Source organism: Sorghum bicolor, chromosome 5 (genome assembly GCF_000003195.3).
Source record: "Sorghum bicolor cultivar BTx623 chromosome 5, Sorghum_bicolor_NCBIv3, whole genome shotgun sequence".
NCBI lineage: Eukaryota > Viridiplantae > Streptophyta > Magnoliopsida > Poales > Poaceae > Sorghum > Sorghum bicolor.
The window spans coordinates 29,816,434-29,838,685 of record NC_012874.2 but is presented as its reverse complement, the minus strand read 5'-3'; the positions used below and the strand labels follow the sequence as shown (position 1 = coordinate 29,838,685).

At 42.3% G+C, this 22,252-nt stretch overlaps 1 protein-coding gene across 1 annotated transcript; it reads right to left on the bottom strand.

The window, feature by feature from the left end:
- On the bottom strand, positions 8,951-20,574 carry LOC110435916 (the record flags this gene model as incomplete). The annotated part of the gene is given in 2 exon segments (XM_021462022.1): positions 8,951-9,484; positions 20,389-20,574. Coding segments are annotated over 2 exon segments (720 nt in total), but the record flags the coding sequence as incomplete, so codon positions are not given.

Sequence of the window (22,252 nt, the reverse complement as noted above, 5' to 3'; positions counted from 1 at the left end):
GACACCACCACGGACCAATTGGTAACCTCCAAGCCTTCCTTCCATGTCATCGGCAGGCTCCCCATCGGCAACGATTAATACTGGCCATCGGCATAAACACATCACCACCCATGGACTTAGCCACATTCAGCTGTCTCCTCATCGGCAACCACCCTTATCGGCAACTCTCCTGCAGACCAGTCACTATTGCCCTTTCTTGCCGATCTACACTCTACCGATCCTCGATACGTGTCCAAAAATGGTGTCAACAGCTCCTCCGGCTACAGCATCCATGGTCTCTGTGGGGGTATAAACCCCTATACCCTCATAGGCCTATATGGGCCGCACCATCAGAGGTGGCTCGGCCCACAGGATGAAGACGTGCTGCGCGCGACTGGTCGGCGTGCACCGCAAGGCTACAAGATATTGTACCAAATAGGATACTTTGCTTGTAACTATGTCCCTTCAGGATATATAAGGAGGGGCAGGGGTCCCATAGAGGACACATCAGACATTATTCTCAATCCAATACAATCAGACGCAGGACGTAGGTATTACGCCCACACGGCGGCCGAACCTGGATAAAAAGCTTGTCCGTGTCTTGCGTCACCATCGAGTTCGTAGTTTGTGCACCGTATACCGATAAACTACTACCGTGGGTATACCCCAAGGTAGACTGCCGACTAGCTTTCGTCGACAGTGGCGCGCCAGGTAGGGGGTGTGCGTACAGCTCTCCCGACGAACAAGATGGCCATCATCCCCGACTTCGCGGCCATGGCGGGCGGCTTCACGTTCACCGTCAGCTTCAATAGCTTCACCACCACGACCGCGAAGGAGGCGTAGATCCAATCTATGTCGATCACTTCTTCACCGACGTTGGCTGCAGCTCCAACCACGCTGGCTACGGCTTTGACCACACCAGCAACGTCTCCGACCACGCTGACAACGCGTCGCCGCTTCTCTGCTACAAAGAGAGGCAGATTGACGACACCGACCTGCTCAGGCTATCAACTAAGTTGTTTGGCCTACTTGCTCTGACCACGAGTCGCAATAATAATCGTCGCGAAGAACCGCGCTACGACAACCGCGACCACCGTCACGACAACAAGTCCAAAAGCTCGAGGGCCAGACAATTTTGTCGTCACCGACCAGACTTTCGTCCAAAGATAAGTACACTTCTAATATTTTATTTATTTTTGGCATAATATTTTTTATTATCCTTCAAAACAACTTTTTGGTTAGCCGACTAGTTTTTTCTCCTACACGAGCTTTCCAGAGCCGGTACTGTCTCCGACTCCTCCCTACACGTGCATGAGATCCGCCCTCTGCGTTCCGGGTGGTCGGCAGTAGCTCTCTGGCGAGGCTGGCAATCCCACGCATGTCTAGGTTCCGCACCTCATGCTGATTGTTGGCTAGACCAGAGCTGGTACAAGCTCTAGGATGAACTAACTACTCATGCTAATTTTATAACAAAAAATCTAAAACTTATCTTAGTACTGATTTTTTATCTAAAGGTTATTTATACATCATGTACTACCAAATCTTTATATTTATTTTTCAGGAGTTTGGCCCAGTCGACAAGCTACGCTCGGAGACTCATCGACTATTCCCTACGCTGTGCCCAGGGACTGCTCCGACCACCGAGCACATTTACGTTCCCAACCACGCTCGAGGACTTGTCGACTACTCTCTATGCTGTGCTCGAAGACTGTGCCGACCACCGAGCACGTTTACGTTCCCAACCACGCTCGGGGACTTGTCGACCGGTCCCTACGCCGTGCTCGGGGACTGTGCCGACCACAGAGCACTATACGCTCGAGGACTGTTCGACCAGCTCACTAATTTGAGAGTTTTGGGACTGCACCGACCACCGAGCACTATACGCTCGGGGACTGGTCGACCAGCCCACCAATTTGAGACTTCGGGGACTGTACCGACCACCGAGCGTTATATGCTCAGGGACTGGTCGATTAGTCTATTCAATTGCAGACGAGCATGATATGCCTGGGGACTGGTAAATTCAATTTTTTAGACATTGCTACGAGGCTCATACTTCACATTCCAGCAAGCTCGGGGACTACATCGGTACGATGCATCTCAGTTTTAGAATTTCTATGATTTTCTTTTTAGACCCTGGCACCACGTGCCTACGTCACCTACTACCAGACTCAGGGACTAAGTGGGCACACTTCACCTTGCGGTGAATATGCTTGCTTTTTTGAGGTTTATACTTTTTAGAAAAGTAAAGTGGGCACACTTCACCAGGAAAGAAATCTTTTTTAATTAAGAGCACCATGCATTCTTCGAACAACCTGATTCTTCGATGTCAATATTGATCAACTGTCTTTTGAGTTGGTCAAAATACCGTTGCAACTGTTTGGGCGACTTTCCTACTTATTGAAGACGTCAAGCCTCACTGATCGAAGAAGCGCAAGACGGCGTGTTACATCACAATACATGGTGCTCGGGGACTAGCTGTGGGGGTATAAACCCCTATACCCTCATAGGCCTATATGGGCCGCACCATCAGAGGTGGCTCGGCCCACAGGATGAAGACGTGCAGCGCGCGACTGGTCGGCGTGCACCGCAAGGCTACAAGATATTGTACCAAATAGGATACTTTGCTTGTAACTCTGTCCCTTCAGGATATATAAGGAGGGGCAGGGGTCCCCTAGAGGACACATCAGACATTATTCTCAATCCAATACAATCAGACATAGGACGTAGGTATTACGCCCACACGGCGGCCGAACCTGGATAAAAAGCTTGTCCGTGTCTTGCGTCACCATCGAGTTCGTAGTTTGCGCACCATCTACTGATAAACTACTACCGTTTGTATACCCCAAGGTAGACTGCTGACTAGCTTTCGTCGACAGTCTCTCGGGCACTATTGCCGAGCCCATGATAAAACGTCTGCATTAGTAGCCAGCTCTCCATTTCATGATGGGGACATTCTAGAATGTAGTCTTGGAAGCGCTCCCATGCTTCTAGAATGGATTCATCATGTTGTTGCTAAAAACTTGTAATCTTCCCACGGAGAGCATTTGTCTTGCCCATGGGAATGAACTTAGCTAGGAAGTTTGTTGAGCAGAGTGCCCACGTAGTGTTCTTCTCCTTTGTAGCGTAGAACCACTGCTTCGCTCTTCCTAACAGTGAGAATGGGAAGAGGCGAAGTAGTATAGCATCTCTGGGGACTCCTGGTATGGTAAATGTGCTGCAAATCTCCAGAAAGTGTTGGAGATGAGCACTAGCATCTTCGTGTGCTTTCCCACAGAACTGGTTGGATTGTACCATGTTGATAAGTCTAGGCTTGAGCTCAAAGATGCCATCGATCTCTACAGCAGGTCCAGTGCGGATGTTGTCCGTAGTGGGAGCTGAGAACTCGCGGATTTAGTTGTTCGCCATGGCTTCGAACTCTGAAGACAAGTTCCGGTGATCTTCTTGATTGGATGAAGCTTCTTGCTGAAGTGTTGATGATCTCTTCTTGAGCTTGGCTCTTGTCTTTCTGAATAATGCTTCGGGATTGTCAACAAAATTTCCTGGAAGATGTCTTCTATTCATACATTCCCCTGCATAAGATAAAATAGAAAAATATCGGGGTAAAACTGTATGAGAGAATAGATAAGCTCAATCATATTAGTGATGCGAATGATAACTCAAAATCTATATCCATTCCTGATTAGTAATCAACCTTCCCCCGCAGCGGCGCCAAGAATGCTTGTTGGGTATTCTTAACATCATTACCAAAAGTAGACAGTTTCCAAATTCTAGTAACGGTGCCAAAAATGCCAAACCTATCCCTCATACCACTTAGGCCAAGTTGTCATCCCCAGCATGACATGAGAGACGCGGTATTAAAATATGCAATTGCTCTTCTAAACAAATAATGAATGGGATCTGCAAGCGCACAGATTAATACCGATGTAGCATTTTAACTAGGAAGTATTCCAGGTATCGTTATTTATATTTTTACCACTGGGAAGGGATTAACAATCATCAATATTGATTATAGAATAGAATATGAGATTGAGTATCTATCATTGCATGTATAATTGAGAACATTTATCTAACTCTTTCATACAGAGATAAGTGTCACATAAAAGATATATGAAGTAATGAATAGTGACAAAAATAATTAATCTGATCATAACTAGCCACATAATAAATATGATAAGCACCTCAATTAGATACTCTAGAAAGTCATTAGCATGGAATTAGAATGAACTACAAGAATATTTCCTAAGTTATTCTCAACTATATAGTCTAGCATTATCATAGTTAGTGCAAGCATACTTAGCAATCTTTGTGAGACAAGACTACGCCCATGCATACTGATATTAGCAAGGTAAATGAGAAACATAGCAATCACTCCCCTATAATAATGTTGCTCTGCCAGCCCAATACACGAGAGGGGGACTATATAAGAATCAATGAAGCTGTCACTATCACGAACTACCCCACGATCTAGCATATTGGGTACAATAGCAGATAAATACGGTATAAGCAGCACGCCTACATAATATCTATCATTTACCCATAGATCCGATGGATAAACGCTATACGATCCGAAGCATGTATATAGATCCAATCTAACTAAGCCAAGTACATAACTATGATAAACTAAGAATAATATAATCTTGAATATAAGCAAGTAGAGCAAAGTCATAAGCAATATATTGAAGTAGAACAAAGTCATATTCATAATACTGAAGAACAAAGATAAATAGAAGAACAATTAGAAGCACAATTAGAGAATTACCAAGAATCCTCTTGACAGATCCGGAAACCAATCGAAGATTGACTCCTAGTTCTAATCCTATGTAGCTATGCTAATCTAGATGTCTAATTGATGTGGTTGCTCTAATCTTGATCAGAGGCTTCTTCTCCCTTGAGAATAATGAATTAGGGTTAAGAGGCTCTCTCCTGCAGGGGCCAGGGGGTCTGGTTTTATAGTCCCTCGAAGTGAATATGGGTCATTGGATCAAACCGACATAGATTGAACGGTTATCCTTGATCCTTTAGGTCGGTGGAGATCTCTCCCGAAACAGAGTCATGATTGGGCTCAACAGGAGGGCGGGCGCCCAGTGCCTGGCCCCGTTCGGCATCCGCTTCCTTCCCGTGGCTTCTGGAGTCTTCTAGATGTAAGATAATTGCGCGGCACGTTAATATCTCTATGTAATCCCGACGTGTGGGCCTTTCTTCCGTATTTCCTGATAACCCCCTGCAGAAATAGACAAACACCAAAACTCATGGAATTTTGTCAGATAAAACCCTAAGTCTGGATGTTGATTTCATTAGGATCCTTTTCTTTGTTTATTTGATAATTAAATTTGATACTTAAGGACCGTCAACATCTATTACTACTAACCCTTTAGGCACCAAAGAATGTTTCTCGATGTGAGTGATAAATAGAGAAGACTATAACCGTAATCTCCTTCTAACCTTGGTAAGGTTGATCTAATGCTCTATTGGGGAGGCGAACGGAATCTAGACACCACAGAGGATGTTCAACCCGCACCTATAAACCCTATCCTTCCTGCTATATGGTTTGCAAAGGTAACTCAGAAATGTCACGTTCCTTGCTACTACCATGGTCTAGCTAGTCAGTTAATATCTATGAGTATCCTAGCCCAAACACCACGTCTACGCTAGAGATGATTACTCTATACTCTACGCGAAGAGATTAAAGTAAACTCATAAACGAAAAGAACAATAAAACAAGAACTTACTAGAATTTAGAAGTCGAAATACTGAAGAATCCTATGAGCAAGCCTTGGGTTAGGAGAACTTGATCCCGCAGGTACAAGCTCGGAGTAGACACCGATAGGCCGGGCTTCCTCCGATCTACACCTCCACTCTATCTCTCTCAATCTAGTAGAAACTAGAAGATCTATTTCTACTCACATTGGTTGCTAAGCCTAAAAAGAAATTTTATTTGGAGGAGAGGTATTCCTTCGAGGGCTCCTCTCAATTCTATGATGAACTTGTCTCCTCCAGGGGCCAGGGGGTCTGGTTTTATAGTCCCCTCAAGTGAACGTGAGCCATTGGATCAAACCGACATTGATTGGACGGTTATCCTTGATCCTTTAGGTCGGTGGAGCGTCGTCCGCGAAAAGAGTCCCGATTTGAGTACAGAGGTGGGCGGGCGCCCAGGTCCTCAGGGCGGGCGCCCTGGGTGAGGCCCCTTTCGGCCTCTGCTTCGTTCTCGTGGCTTCTGGAGTCTTCTGGATGGTAGAAAATTGTGCGGTGCGTTGATATCTCTATGTAATCTGGACATGTGGGCCTTTCGTCCTTATTTCCTGATAACCCCCTATAGAAACAGATAAACAACAAAACTCGTGGAATTCTATCAGATCAAACCCTAATTCTAGGTGTTGTTTGCATATTGGTCATTTCTCTTGTTTATTTGATAATTAAAACTGATACTTAAGAACCGTCAACAAATACCCCCATACTTAGGCTTTTACTCGTCCTCGAGAAAAGGACGGTTAAGAACAATATCTGGGGTAAAACATTTTAAAAAACATTCTCTTCATAACTGTGGGGTGTTAAAATCCACTATGTACTGTAGTCAGGGAAGTATATTGTTAAGAGTAAAGATCCTTTCTTCTCAATCCTGTCACTTGGAGTATTATATGTTTTTTTAAAAAAAAATAGCATACCTTTTTATCCTCATAGGTTCTCTCAGATCACTCATTATCTTTTATATATCTCATTGAGGCTGTTTTAATTTGCAAAAATTCTCAAGCATACTTACTTTGCATTTATTGCCTGATCAAAACGGGATCCGAGGAGGGGAATGTCATACTCCTAGATTAAAATCTTTGTCAACTCTTGCTGGCATATTGCTTATTAGGGGGACCATGGGCTATCTTTTTCTTTTTTTAAGTGGATACCGATGTACCACTAATTCTACTGCAGGACACTTGTCCATTTTTTTCTGTGAGGTTATCGAGCACTTGCTCCTTTTTATTTCCTCGAAATATCTTTATTTTTGATAGCCCATGCCTCTAATGCAATAATACTTCAGAAGAGTGAATCTTTCTGAATATTGTCTTGATCTTAGGAGCATGATAAATCTCTCAACAAGGGTCTAACTCATTTTGAACAAACTCAATACAGAGTAGATAACTTTTATAATCATAATTAATATTTTCAATTTTAGTAGGCATATAAAACACTGAGGATGGTAGCTAGAATTTTTGAATAAATTTTGAAATAAATTCTCCAAGCAACAATGATATCAAGAATAAGAAACTCATACTCTACCATCTCATAGTCCACAATGACCTAAGTAACACAGGGTTTTAAAATGATTTTTCAATAATTGCAAGTTTCAGGAAATATCATAGAGTGAGATTAATCATATTTAGAAACATTTTAAGCTTGTTAATTTATCGTGTCGGAAGCAGTATTCTGCATAATTCAAGATATGTGTATGTGTAAAGTAAGTGTGTACCTGAATCGTGGAGTGGTGTAGTCGAAGTGTGTTTGGCATGTCGAGGGATCTCCCCCATACTTGTTTTCTGCTTTCTTGCACAAAAATAAAGTAGAGACACACAAGACATAATAATAATAATAATAATAATAATAATAATAATAATAATAATAATAATAATAATAATAATAATAATAATAATAATAATAATAATAATAATAATAATAATAATAATAATAATACTCTTTATTAATCTTGAGGCATTTATTACAAATAACTAGTAGCAAACTGACCATAATAGTAGCAAACTGACAATAATAGTAAACCTAAACCGAATTTAAAGATAGATAACTAAGATGCATTGCCTCAAGGTCTAATCTAGATAACTCAGCGGCGCTCTGATTCCTTGATCTTCTTATTGGCACCGCCAAGATCCTGCCTAAGGCCTAGTATAACGGTGTTGTGGTTAGAGAGCTGCCTAGTGAGGGAATTAACTGAGGACTGGAGATCTATGATGACTCTGTCTAGCCTGCAAACGTCCTCGTCAATATCTACTATAGTCTTGCGACGCTTGGGAGGTGTTTTAAAAGCATTGAGAGCGTGCTTCGGGGCTGCCTTTGGAGGGATGAAACGGACTTTGGCTGCTCTAATCCCTTCGAAGTAAGGCCTTTCCTCCTCCGTAGTGTAGCCAATGCTGCTGATCTCGTCGCTCCGGTTGGTTTTGACTCCAACGACCCTCTCATTGGGTCTAGGTGGAAGGATCCTCATGCCGGTTGGCACCTTGATGGTGGTCTTCGACTTGGATGATGATCCCTTGAGGAGTAGGGGTTGTGGCGGTGCGGTGAGAACTTGTTGGCGTAATGGCATGGCTTCTAGCTGTCGCTCTGTGTTGGCCGGGACAAGAGCACGGGCGTTGGGGTCTTCCTTAGGCTCCATGTTGAGGTTGAAGGGGACGACTTCCCAATCATCGTGGAACTTCTCGGCCATTGGAGCAGCAAGGGACTAATCAAGCTCTAATTGAAGAAGAAGAGAAGGCTTTGTGGATTGGTGTTTGAAAGCTGATGTCAGGGGTCTGTTTATATAGGGGTCAAAAAGTGCCTCTAGAGGTTGTTCTGGTTGCTCCCGTCGATGTGCGTGAGAAACTTTCCATCTGAGGGATTATTCGGATTACCATAAGTGCATTTTCCATAACAGAGGAAATCGGGACCGAGGGGGAACAGGAGCTGGGTGCCCGCCCACTTGATCAGGGCGCCCGCCCTCTCTCTGTCTCGTCTGTGGGCCTGCTTCCTCGAGCGTGTTTCTAGACGCAGACTTAATTAGGAATATATATATATGACCCAAAAAGGTCAGACTAAAAAGGTCGGGCTCTAATTCTCTATGGGAAGGAAAAAAATGGATTACGTCTATTTCTTCTAATTCTTTATTGGGCTCTAAAAATAATTTATGACGTTGACCATTTACCTTGAATAACGTACCTTCATTATTTTGAAGTGTGATAGCTCCGTGGGATGATGAATTGATTACCTTGAATGGTCCTTCCCATTTACTCCAGAGTTTTCCATGCCCGAAAAGCTTCACCCTGTAATTAAAAAGTAATACCTTATCTCCGGGTGTGAACTCCTTCTTCTTGATTCTCTTGTCATGCCACCTTTTGACTCTTTCTTTGTAGATCTTCGAATTATGATATGCTTTCTCTCGCCATTCTTCCAATTCTGATAGTTGCATTCTTCTATGATCTTCAGCAACATCTAGGTCCATATTCCATCTCTTTATGGCCCAGTGTGCTTTGAACTCTAGTTCAACAGGTAGGTGGCAAGTCTTCCCGTACACCAATTGGTATGGGGACATTCCAATTGGGGTCTTGTATGCTGTCCGGTATGCCCAGAGTGCATTGGGTAACTTGTCTTTCTATGCCGTTCCCATTTAATTCACTATCTTCTGAAGAATATTCTTGATTTGCTTATTGGAAGTCTCTGCTTGGCCACTTGTCTGAGGATGATAGGGGGTAGCGACGTTGTGACGGATTCCATGTTTTGATAGATATTGCTTGAAGCGTTTGTCGATGAAGTGTGCTCCTCCATCACTTATTACTACTTTGGGAACTCCAAATCTTAGAAATATAATTTCTTCAAACATCCTCTTTGAGCTGATGTTGTTGGCATACTTGCAAGGTAATGCCTCTACCCACTTGGAGACATAGTCAACTACCACCAAGATGTACTCACACTTCTTTGATGGGGGAAATGGACCCATATAGTCTATTCCCCAGACATCAAAGAGCTCAATCTGAAGGTTGATGGTGAGTGGCATTGCATCCCTTGTATTTATGTTTCCGTGCCTTTGACATGGCCCACATCTTCTGATATATTGCTTCGTGTCTTCATACATTGTAGGCCAGTAGAATCCACACTGCCAGATCTTTGAATGTGTACAGAAAGCTCCATAATGACCTCCATATGGTGATGAATGGCATCTGTCGATGATCTTCCATCCTTCCTCAGTGGTCACACATCTCCTGAGTAAGCCATCAGAGCATACTCGGAAGAGGTATGGCTCATCCCATATATGTGAACGACTTTCTTGAATTAGCTTCTTCTTGTTTGCTCCTGGTGGTACATACCCTGAAACCATAAAATTAACAATATCTGCATACCAGGGGTCAGACCTGTTAATCCTGTAGAGCATGTCGTCCCGGAGTGAATCATTGATGGGGGTTTCCTGTGGATTCTTAAAATACATTCTAAGACAAGTGATCTGCAACAGAATTTTCTACTCCCTTTTTATCTTTTATTTCTATGTCAAATTCTTGGAGAAATAAGATCCATCTAATCAGGCGAGGTTTAGCATCTTTTTTAGTGAGCAAATATTTTAGTGCAGCATGATCAGTGTAAACAATTATTTTAGCTCCAACTAAATAAGATCTAAATTTATCAATGGCAAAGACAACAGCCAGAAGCTCTTTTTCAGTGGTTGCATAATTAAGTTGAGCTCCTGTCAAAGTTTTACTGGCATAAGCAATTGCATGATGCTTCTTATTTTTAGTTTGTCCCAAAACTGCCCCCACAGCATAATCACTAGCATCACACATAATTTCAAAAGGCAACGACCAATCAGGGGGTTGAATGATTGGTGCAAAGATGAGTGCTTTCTTTAATAAATTAAAAGATGTTAGACATGCATCATGAAATTCGAAAGGAGCATCCTTGGCTAGCAAAAGAGTAAGTGGTCTAGCAATAAATGAAAAATCTTTTATAAATCTACGATAAAAACCAGCATGGCCAAGAAAGCTTCGAATTCCTTTTATATTCACAGGTGGAGGTAGTTGTTCAATTACTTCAATTTTAGCTTTGTCTACCTCAATACCTCTTTCAGACACTAGGTGTCCCAGCACTATTCCTTCCCTAACCATAAAATGACATTTTTCCCAATTAAGGACTAAGTGATTTTCTTCACATCTTTCCAAAACCTTGTCTAAGTTTTCAAGACAACTATCAAAAGTTTTTCCATAAATAGAGAAATCATCCATGAAAACTTCCATAATCTCTTCAATCATATCAGAAAATATAGACATCATGCATCTTTGAAAAGAAGCTGGTGCATTACATAACCCAAAAGACATTCTACGGTAAGCATAAGTTTCATATGGGCATGTAAAAGTGGTTTTGCTTTGATCATCAGGATGGATTGGGATCTGGTGATACCCTGAATATCCATCTAAGAAACAGAAGAGCAAATGGTTTGCTAATCGCTCTAGCATCTCATCTATGAAATGTAAAGGAAAATGATCCTTTCTCGTGGCTTTGTTTAGTTTTCTATAGTCTATGCACATCCGCCATCCTGTGACGGTGCGTTGCGGAATTAGCTCGTTCTTTTCATTCATAATAACAATCAAGCCTCCCTTTTTAGGCACAACTTGAATTGGGCTCACCCACTCACTGTGCGGCACAGGAAATATAATCCCTGCATGCAGCAACTTTATAACTTCCTTTTTAACTACCTCTCTCACAGTGTTGTTAAGTCTACGTTGGGGTTCTCGAGAAGGTGAAACAGAAGGATCTGTCGGAATACGATGGGTACAAATCATAGGACTGATTCCTATAAGATCTTGGAGTGAGTAGCCAAAAACTGAGTGATGTTTCTCAAGAATGGTCATCAATCACAAAGTTTGCTCCTGAGTGAGTTTATCACTAATGATCACAGGAAACTCTAGATTATTGTTTAGGAAAGCATAGAAAAGACCGGGTGGTAAAGTTTTAAGCTCTATGAGAGGTCTAGGTGTTTCTACAAACTCATCTAAGGGTTCAGGTTCAGAAGGTTCGGCCTCTTCTTCTGTGAAGAAAGGAGCTTCTTCTTCTAAGTCTGATTTATCTAGAAGCTCTAGAGATGCAGCCTTTACCTCCTCCATAGGATCAGGCAAAAGATATGACTCGGCCTTATTGTTTAAGGAGTGTGAAATTGTTATTGGGATTTTAAAAGCTTTTCCAAAAGAAATGTGTAGCTTTCTAGTATGACCTTCATAAAGTAGTCTTCTAAAAGGTTGTCCTATCAATAGGTTGATGTCCCATGTATCAAAGATATAGAAGTTCAAATGAACCATGGAGCCTTCTATCGTAAGGGGTAGGACATTAATAATTCCAAGACTGGGGACTAATCGTCCCGAAGATTCCTTTATGACTTTTGTTGTGGGGGTTAAGACAAGATTTTTAAATAGTTTAAGTGCGAAAGATTCAGACATGATGTTGATCCCCACAACAGGATTATAGAGAGCATTAAATCGATCAGAATTATAAGCACATCGTATAGTTATAGAGGGTGTGTCCAAACGGATAACATCAGAGGAAAGCTCTGATTCCTCCAACCACTCGCTACTCATGACTGAGATAAGCTCTCTTAATTGATATTCACTTGGTAAATAAATGTGAAACTGGCTGTTTTGGGGTTTGTCAATAGAATGGTAGTTTGAAATGTTTCCAAAATCGGCAAAAAGATCAGATTCTATATCCAGCATGAAGTCCGATGGTGGAATTTCTTCCTCTTGTGGCTCAGAACTTGGGATAGCTAAAGTAGATGAAGAATTTGGCACAGTGTCTACTTTGGCTTCGTGGGTTTCATCATGAAGGGTATTATCCATCTCAGCTTCTAGGATTCTATCTAGGATCACTCTAGCTTCATCAGTAGGGATGCGAAAGAAAGAACCTCTAGACATTGTATGCAGCATTTGTTTATGATCTTTCTGAAGACCTCGAAAAAAGTGAAATAAAAGAACAGGGTCTTCAAGATTAAGGTTTGGACCAGATTCTAAAAGATCAGAAAAATGTTTCTAGGATTTTCCCAAAGTTTCATTATCTTTTTGTTTAAAAGATAGGACTTCGAGTCTAAGGTCGCCGATACGGTCGAGGGAATAAAAATCTAGACAGAAATTGGCTCGTAAAACTCCCCATTCACCTCGTTGCTGACTTACCTTCTGACTGTACCATTGTCTAGCTTCTCCCCTTAAGGAAAAGGAAAAAAGCTTCCAACATAAAGTTTTATCAGAAATGCCTTCAATGCAAAGACAATCACATGTTTGCTCAAAATCTCTAATATGAAGGTAAGGGCTTTTGTCTTCCTTTCCCGAAAAAGATAGGTTTTGAATCATGGCAATCAACTTAGAACTTAACCTATACTGGGATGTTTGGATAGGCTGTGATGAGTCCCATGGTAAAAGGTTAGTTTCCGAAGGTGTTGCAAATTGGTAGATTGATTTAGAATCTTGGTTTTCCATAAGGTAAGAGTAAAGAAAATAAATACAAAATATAAAAGATAAGAAAAGATAAAAGTATAGATACAAGCTAGTAGTAAGACTCAAGGTTATCTCAGCAAACCGTCTTTCTTCCCGGCAACGGCGCCAGAAATGCTTGTTGATATTTGGGAACGCAATAAGGAATTGATCCACAAGCGCACGGATATCGGTGAGCACTTCACCAGGGAGGTTATCCAGAGTATCGTATTTATTTTTTTACCACTAGGAGAAAGAGTGCATCTGACTAACCTGGTCTATTACTACTAACCCTTTAGGCAACAAAGAATGTTTCTGGATGTGAGTGATAAATAGAGAAGACTATAACCGTAATCTCCTTCTAACCTTGGTAAGGATGATCTACTGCTCTATTGGGGAGGCTAACGGAATCTAGACACCACAGAGGATGTTCAACCTGCACCTATAAACCCTATCCTTCCTGCTAACGAGATATGGTTTGCAAAGGTAACTCAGAAATGTCACGTTCCTCGCTACTACCATGGTCTAGCTAGTCAGGGAATATCTATGAGTATCCTAGCCCAAACACCACGTCTACGCTAGAGATGATTACTCGAAACTCTACGCGAAGAGATTAAAGTAAACTCATAAACCAAAAGAACAATAAAACAAGAACTTACTAGAATTTAGAAGTCGAAATACTGAAGAATCCTAGGAGCAAGGCTCGGGTTAGGAGAACTTGATCCCGCAGGTACAAGCTCAGAGTAGACACCGACAGGCCGGGCTTCCTCCGATGTACACCTCCACTCTATCTCTCTCAATCTAGTAGAAACTAGAAGATCTATTTCTATCACATTGGTTGCTAAGCCTAAAAAGAAATTTTATTTAGAGGAGAGGTATTCCTTCGTGGGCTCCTCTCAACTCTATGATGAACTTGTCTCCTCAAGTGAACGTGAGCCATTGGATCAAACCGACATTGATTGGACGGTTATCCTTGATCCTTTAGGTCGGTGGAGCGTCGTCCGCGAAAAGAGTCCCGATTTGAGTACAGAGGGGGGCGGGTGCCCAGGTCCTCAGGGCGGGCGCCCTGGGCTAGGCCCCTTTCGGCCTCTGCTTCGTTCTCGTGGCTTCTGGAGTCTTCTAGATGGTAGAAAACTTCGCGGTGCGTTGATATCTCTATGTAATCCCAACATATGGGCCTTTCTTCCTTATTTCCTGAAAACCCCCTGCAGAAACAGATAAACAACAAAACTCGTGGAATTCTGTCAGATCAAACCCTAATTCTAGGTGTTGTTTGCATATTGGTCCTTTCTCTTGTTTATTTGATAATTCAAATTGATACTTAAGAACCGTCAACAACCTCTGTCACCTGCTAGCTACATCAGAAGAAATTATGTCAAAATCCAGCTTGGGGGAGAGCACCCCCATTTATCCATCTAAGTATTTCTACTCGCATTTATACTTTACTCAAATAATAAAAAGATGCATAATCATAAAAACCAAAATAAAGATTTTGTGCTTTTATATATATCATTGCTAAATAAATAAATAAATAAATAAAGTTTGCTATGAACCCTTATGATAAGCTCTCACATGGAAATGATGAATAGTTGCTCTGCCATGACTAGTTCTTAAAATTGAAATCTCTCTCAAGTTTAGGCATAACTGTTATAATTTAAACCTGCTCTAAACCTGAACTTGTGGAAAGAGTACTTGATCTAAAGTCTAAGTGGTTAACGGATATGATATGGGAAGGTTGAGCTGTTGTTTATCTGTTCCTAGAGATGCTAGAATTCTGGAGAATTTTATCTTTGAAAAATCTTTAAAATGACACATGATGAGTTCCTATATGATGAGAGTTTAAATTCCTACCACAGCCATATATACCTGCTTGCTAGACTTTGAGCCACACATTTATTTTTTTTACTACTTATGAGCATTGAGTGTGGTCAAGCTATGTAGACCCTTAGGAGCTTGTCATGTGGTTAAAATCAAGATTCACTTGCACGTTCGCTCATATATGATACTTCTACTCCGAAAGTACGCATCCACATACATCCACTCACTTCCATCTCCAGATTCACCCAAAATTATTCTACTCCTAATCTGGGAGAGAATAGCCAAAACCATTTCTGTTTTTCCCTGTGAAATAAATGCTCGAGTTATCTTGGTTACTACCACTTGCTATATTATTTATGGAGATGAGTGCTCTAAAAAAAGAAGAAAAAGAGGAAAAATACGAGGAAATAAAAAGGGGCAAGTGTCCGGAACCTCGAAGAAAAGAAAAAGTAAGACGAGAGGTAAAAATGAACAAGTGTCCGACAGTAGAATTAGGGGTACAAGATACCCACCTGAGAGGAAAGAAAAAGAAAATATAGAGCATCTCATTCTCCTCAAAAAGCTTCAAAGTGCAAGAAAGGTATGTATCCCCTCAAAAGAGCAAAAGTATAATTAGAGTTTCATCATTGTTATCACCATCATCATACACCATTCACTCGCCACACATGCACATCTTGATTTGACTTATTGACTTGTTTCTTTGGATCCATGGTTTGACTATGCAATAAATGTCTTGTAAGTATGTATTAGCTGTCTCCCACCTATGAGCTCCAGATATCAAAACCTTATTAGTGTAGGGTGAGAGAGAAGGCAATATCACTATGCCTTATACCAAAAATACCACGTACTTTGAGAGAAGGCATATATCATTACTGCCTTGGAAAGGATCCAGAAATACCACAAATGAGAGATCTGAAAGAGTCATACAAGGAATCTCTGAGTTTTATTTGAAAATCTGCAAAAACTCCAGAGCTATAGCTGATCAAGAATAAGAGACATGGCACTTGATTTGACCGTTCTATCTTTTAACTGCTCAAGACACAAGTGAAGGTTGCAAGCCCCATGGTGAAAGGTAAAATGAGTAAGTTTTAAGTCTTAACAGTTTACTCTAACTCAGAGATTAGATCTTACTTTTAAGGCATAAAACCACTGCAGAAACTCTTGAGTTCATCCTTGCTCAGGGACGAGCAAGAGGTAAGCTTGGTGGAGTTGTTGATGGTCCTTAAGTACCAAATATAATCATCAAATAAGTAAAGAAAAGGATCCAAATGCAACCAACACCCAGACTTAGGGTTTTATCTAACAGAATTCCATGAGTTTTGGTGTTTGTCTATTTCTGCAGGAGGTTATCAGGAAATATGGAGGAAAGGCCCACATGTCGGGTTTACATAGAGATATTAATGTGCCGTGCAATTTTACGTCATCTAGAAGACTCCAGAAGCCACGAGAACGAACGGGAAGGCGAACGGGCTTGGGGGCAGGGCGCCCGCCCACCCCCCCTTGGGCGCCCGCCCTGACCTAGATTCGATTCAGAACTCTCTTCACGGACTAAGCTCCACTGACCTAAAGGATCAAGGATAATCGTCCAATCAATGTCGGTTTGATCCAATGGCCCACGTTCACTTGAGGGGACTATAAAACCAGACCCCTGGCCCCTGGAGGAGACAAGTTCATCATATAGTTGAGAGGAGCCCTCGAAGGAATACCTCTCCTCTAAATAAAATTTCTTTTAGGCTTAGCATCCAATGTGAGTAGAATTAGATCTTCTAGTTTCTTCTAGATTGAGAGATATAGAGTGGAGGTGTAGATCGGAGGAAGCCCGGCCTGTCGGTGTCTACTCCGAGGTTGTACCTGCGGGATCAAGTCTTCTAACCCGAGGCTTGCTCCTAGGATTCTTCAGTAATTCGACTTCTAATTCTAGTAAGTGCTTGTTTTATTGTTCTTTGGTTTATGAGTTTACTTTAATCTTCCGGTTGAGTATTAGAGTAATCATTACTAGCGTAAACATGGTGTTTAGGCTAGGGTACTCATAGATATCCCCTGACTAGCTGGACCGTGGTAGTAGCGAGGAACATGACATTTTCGAGTTACCTTTGTATCCCACATCTCGTTAGCAGGAAGGGTAGGGTTTATAGGAGCGGGTCGAACATCCTTTGTGGTGTCTAGATTCCGTAAGCTTTCCCAATAGAATAGTAGATCATCCTTACCAAGGTTAGAACGAGACTACGATTGCAGTCTTCTCTATACATCACTCACATCGAGAAACATTCTTTGTAGCCTCACGGGGTAGTAGCAATAGATTTGGTTAGTCAGATGCACCCTTTCTCCCAGTGGTAAAAATATAAATACGATAACTCTGGATAACCTCCCGGGTGAAATGCTCACCGATATCCGAGCGCTTGCGGATCAATACCTTATTGCGTTACCAAATATCAACAAACATGTGTCCTCATCATCTGACAAAGGTCATAGTGAGGAAAGAAAGTCACCGTGTCAGTCAGCTCTCTTTGGATCCAGGGAGGAAGTGGATTAGCACGTTCCTGAAGAATCAGAAATGGAAGCCAATGGGCATATGTAAGCTGACTATGACCCTTAAACCCCTCAGCAATAGTGTCCTCATTCTCTAAGACTATGAAATCCCAAATATGAAACTCCCTCTATGAGACCAAGTGAGTATTGGCATTTCTTAGCGTCACTATTAAAATAGAGCTTAGATCCATCCTTAGCAATGGCACCAGAAATGTCGGGTGGTGGCATACCGTAACTATCGCTACATCAGAGAGGTAACCCTAGGAAACTCGAGGGCGCCGGCCTTAGCAGTGCAGTCTAGTAACAATAATTAGGAATGCCGGATTGGCCTTCCTAACCATCCTTACTTGTGATATGCAAAGTTGTGGCACTACGCTTGAAAGTGCACAAGGATTACAATCTTAAGTAACGGTACTTAGGTATGCCAATCGATAGTTCATGAATAAAGAAGTAATATAACTGCAAGCGGACAGAACTATCATTGTAGCATTTCAACCCGTGAGTATTCAAGGGTGTCGAATTTATAATTCCCGTGGGAAGGCAAAGGGATCAAACATGGTGTAAACATGATTACTTATTGAATGCTTGGTAGACATAGAGTAAATAGGAGTAAACATGATATTCAAGATAGTGGACACACCTTGGATCAACCTCAAGGATAAAAGAGAAGAGTAATAATAAATAAAGAATAAAGAAATAAATCTACTTGAGCAGGCATGGGTCACATATAACTATGCATAGAACTGTTAGCGGGTAATCTAATTAGCAATAAATAGAGTTAGAACTAAGCCTGAGATGAGAGGAGATCCCCGCAGCTGGATACCCAGCCGATAGAGACTTTACAGAACTCCTATCGGAGTAACTGATCATGGGGGAATGCAAAGTATGACAGAGTTGTCACTACCCTGCCACCTACGCCTCTACCCGAAAGATACCCGCACATCCACAGATTCCCGCATACCTGAACACCATGTTCACGTAATTGGAAACAACTCCTAACCCCAGCGGCCCTCACCCCTTGGGTGTGACACGCTAGGCTAAGAGCAACCATCATAGCACAGTGAACCATCATCCCATTCCTAATTCTAATCCTAATCATACTAATCTGATGAACAATGAAGAACAATGAAGAACATATCAAGAACATAGCACAAGAACTAAGAACTAGTTCATATTCTATGAACATGATAAGAACACCACCATACTCGAGTTCATATGCATAATCATATAAAGATGAATATAACTTGCTCATGGAAGAAGATAGAATATTGTTCATACCAAGAAGAACCTTTCTTCCAAGGAGACAAGCTCTCCTTGCTAGCTCTTGCCTTGCTCTACTACTAATCTAGACTAAAGATACAAGTGAGAGGTGTGAGGTAAATTGACTCCAAATGATGTGTGTGTTGAAAAGGGGGGAGTGCCTCTCTTTTTATAGTGGAACTAGGACAGTTCATTGCATCTAAATTTGGTAGTAGGTGAAACAGTCCTATGCATGGCGGCATGCAACCGCTTGAGAAAGATGGGCCCGATTTGCCGCCTCTAGGGGTGCACCCGAACCAGGGTGCGACCGCACCCTGGGTGGGTCCCCCTGGCCACCGCCTTCGCGTGGTCGGTTTGGCTCCGGGCCTGGATCTCTCCCATGGTTACAATCAAGGCCAGTTCTGCGTTGTTCGGGCCTTTCTCTATTTTTTGGTTTGCGTATTTTTGAATACATATTTTGGTACTTTGCACTTTCTTCGTGGTATGGCACATTTCCACTTGTTTCAAGTGGAACTTGTTAGTAATATAATTACTATGGTACAAGTGGAACTTGTTAGTAATATAATGGATGTGTGTATATAATATGATTGCTTCTTCTCCTTTTGGATCAAGTTGGCAGTTTATGATTGGTCTATAATGACTGCCAACATTGAGCTACTAACCACTGCTATATATGAGTGAATCCCTCATAGAAGCCTGGCTTGGGTAGTAGTGTCTTCCTCATCACAATGTCAAGATTCTATGCGTGGTGAGTGAGAGAAGTCAGTGCACAATTAGAACCCATAGTGAAAGGAGTTCGGTAGCAGGGAGCAACAAACTCAACTGACAAAAGCAAGCCACCGTGAGGGCGACGAGGGGGCTCAATCCCTGAGTAGCTTAGCTCATGAATCCTCGTCTTAGACTCCCAAAGCCCTAGTGTCTCTCTAGCACGCTGAGCTGACACTTTGTAGTCTATCCCAACAAGAGCATAGTGAATGAAACTATAATCTGAGGCAATCTAGACTGTGGCATAGAACTCTTTGACCTAGTCCTCGACATAGGTGCCTAGAAGTGCAAGCAATCCAATAAGACCAGGAAGTTAGGTCAAGAACGGTCGGATATCTTGTCCAGCAAGTTTGGCCAAGTACTCAAGGTCAACAATCCTCCGCTCTCTGATCTGAGCCTCACTATTCACATAATCCATGTACATATCCTCCTGAATAATAGTGTAGAACCTATGGTATGCTCTCTCATCACGTGTAGCAGGAAACCAAGTCGTAAAGGCAGCGAACCTCAGCTCCTGAACCTAACGAGTGGAAGCTCTTATGTAGTCCAGGTGACAAACTAGTGGTAGTGAGGAGCTAGGTGGTTGTCATGACTAACGCTGCATACCTGGCCTAGGGGTGGCCTGAGTACAAGCACGAGTTGACCGCCTGAGTGGCTGCTCTGGCTATGGCTGCTCCTGACTCTTAGTGCCAGACTCTCTCTTTGAAAGACGAACCCAACGTCATCCAACTATAATAGTGCCTAGAGGAGAACCATGTTGTTGTTCCAACTAAAGAACAACACGTCGCTGTGCAGATGAAAGCTCACACCCAATCATGAGACTACCTCTATGACCACCTACCTCGGCTGCCTCAACTGCGGCTGCTACTACCCTAGCTATCTCAGTGTCCCTGTCAGTAATCTTCCTCTTCTTGCTGACCACCTTCTTTCCATTCTCAATAGTTGTGAGACGACAAGGTCTATCATCACCATTGTCAACACCTGAGGCACCAGCGAGAGCACCACCAACATTCTTGCAATGTGCCATTGCAAGATCTCAAGTTAGGACTATCAAACTGCTCACAAAAAGATGATGAACTGACACTTTTGAGGCTTGGCGTCAATCCGTACTTGCAGGCTTGGCGCCAATTTCAACTGTCACTGTCAGCTGATCCCAAAACAACTCACCCACTGCAATAGATGGATTAGATGGGATATATATAAGCAATTATTACATCTAGAGAAGCGAAGCCCTAATGGAAGCAAGCATAGGATAAGAAATCAAGAAAGAGTTGGCTTACCAACTTAGGTGAGAGATGATCCTAGTGAAAAGATAAGAACCAACGTCCACGAGGCACAAAGAATCACACGCCAAGACACTACAAAAGAGAATCGAATGAAAACTATGTTAAAACGATGTTCTAAACGGTTCGATAATTCTATCGAATACCTAGCGTGCGCGAAAACAAAGACTTACCCCATACCCTAACTATGGTGAGGAAGAGGGAAGCTGGTTGCGTGCGCAAGGGAGAGAAGCTTGATGACAACAGAGGAGAGGATCATGCACACAAGGAGGGCTAGCTGAGTGGCGGCGTGGTGCTAGCGGTGGTGCTGGCGAGCGCGCAGCTGGCGGTGTTCTCGGCGAGAAAGATGAAATCGCGAAGGAGAGAGCTACCCCCGACAACTGGTTAGATCTTGATTTATATCGACCCTTGTAGACACACCGGACATGCTTAAGTGGGCACCGACACGCTCGGTGCTCACCGGACCTATACGTAGAGAGGTTGATTTCAATGCAGGGTCACCGGACATGGACCACCGGACGCTCTCCTACATCTGATGCCGCAAGCGCATCTATAGGAGCACACCGGACACATAGCACCGGACTCGCTCACTTTACTGTGCGCAGGTCCGGTGTGTACACCTCAGCACATGACACTCACTGAACGCACAGGACGCGTTCGGTGTAGCGTCAAATGATGCGTCTGGTGCACAACTAGCCTGAGATTTTCAATGAGACTTCGTGGCACCTTCCCTCAACCAAGTTCCAACACAAAGAAGGGCCAAATAAACATCAAATGGAACAAGTATGAGTGACCTCTCTCAAACCCTCAATTTTTCACAAGTAGTTTGCCATAGGCTATGTAGTTTTTATAAAAATAGGTGAGAGAAAATACTGAGGAGACATCATGTGGCCATTGGCTAAGGGTCCTAACCAAGATGAGCATTGAATATTCTCCCTATCAATGGATGAACACAAGACATGCTCAAAGCTTAACCGAAAAGAAACAACTAGGCAACAAACATGCATATGCTATGCAATGCAATGCAATACTTGAAAGTAAACTAATGCTTGTCAAGTTTGATCGAAGATTAAGCTTTTCCACTCGCTTTATTGGCGGTCATCTTAACCATGTTAGACAAGCCCTATACTCAATCTTTTTGGATTTTTTTGTTTAGCATATGATACAAATGCTATGTACAAGAACAACACACATACTCATTTTTTAGTGAAGTTAGGGAGATCAAGCACATTGAGCTCATTTTGCAAAATACAAAACCTAGCTTCATCTGGAGGTTTTGTGAAGATATCCGCCAATTGATCATTCGTCCCCACATTCTCTAGTGATATGTCACTATTGGCAACATGATCTCTAAGGAAGTGATGACAGATGTCTATGTGTTTGGTGCGGGTGTGTTGAACTGGGTTGTTTTCAAGTTTTATG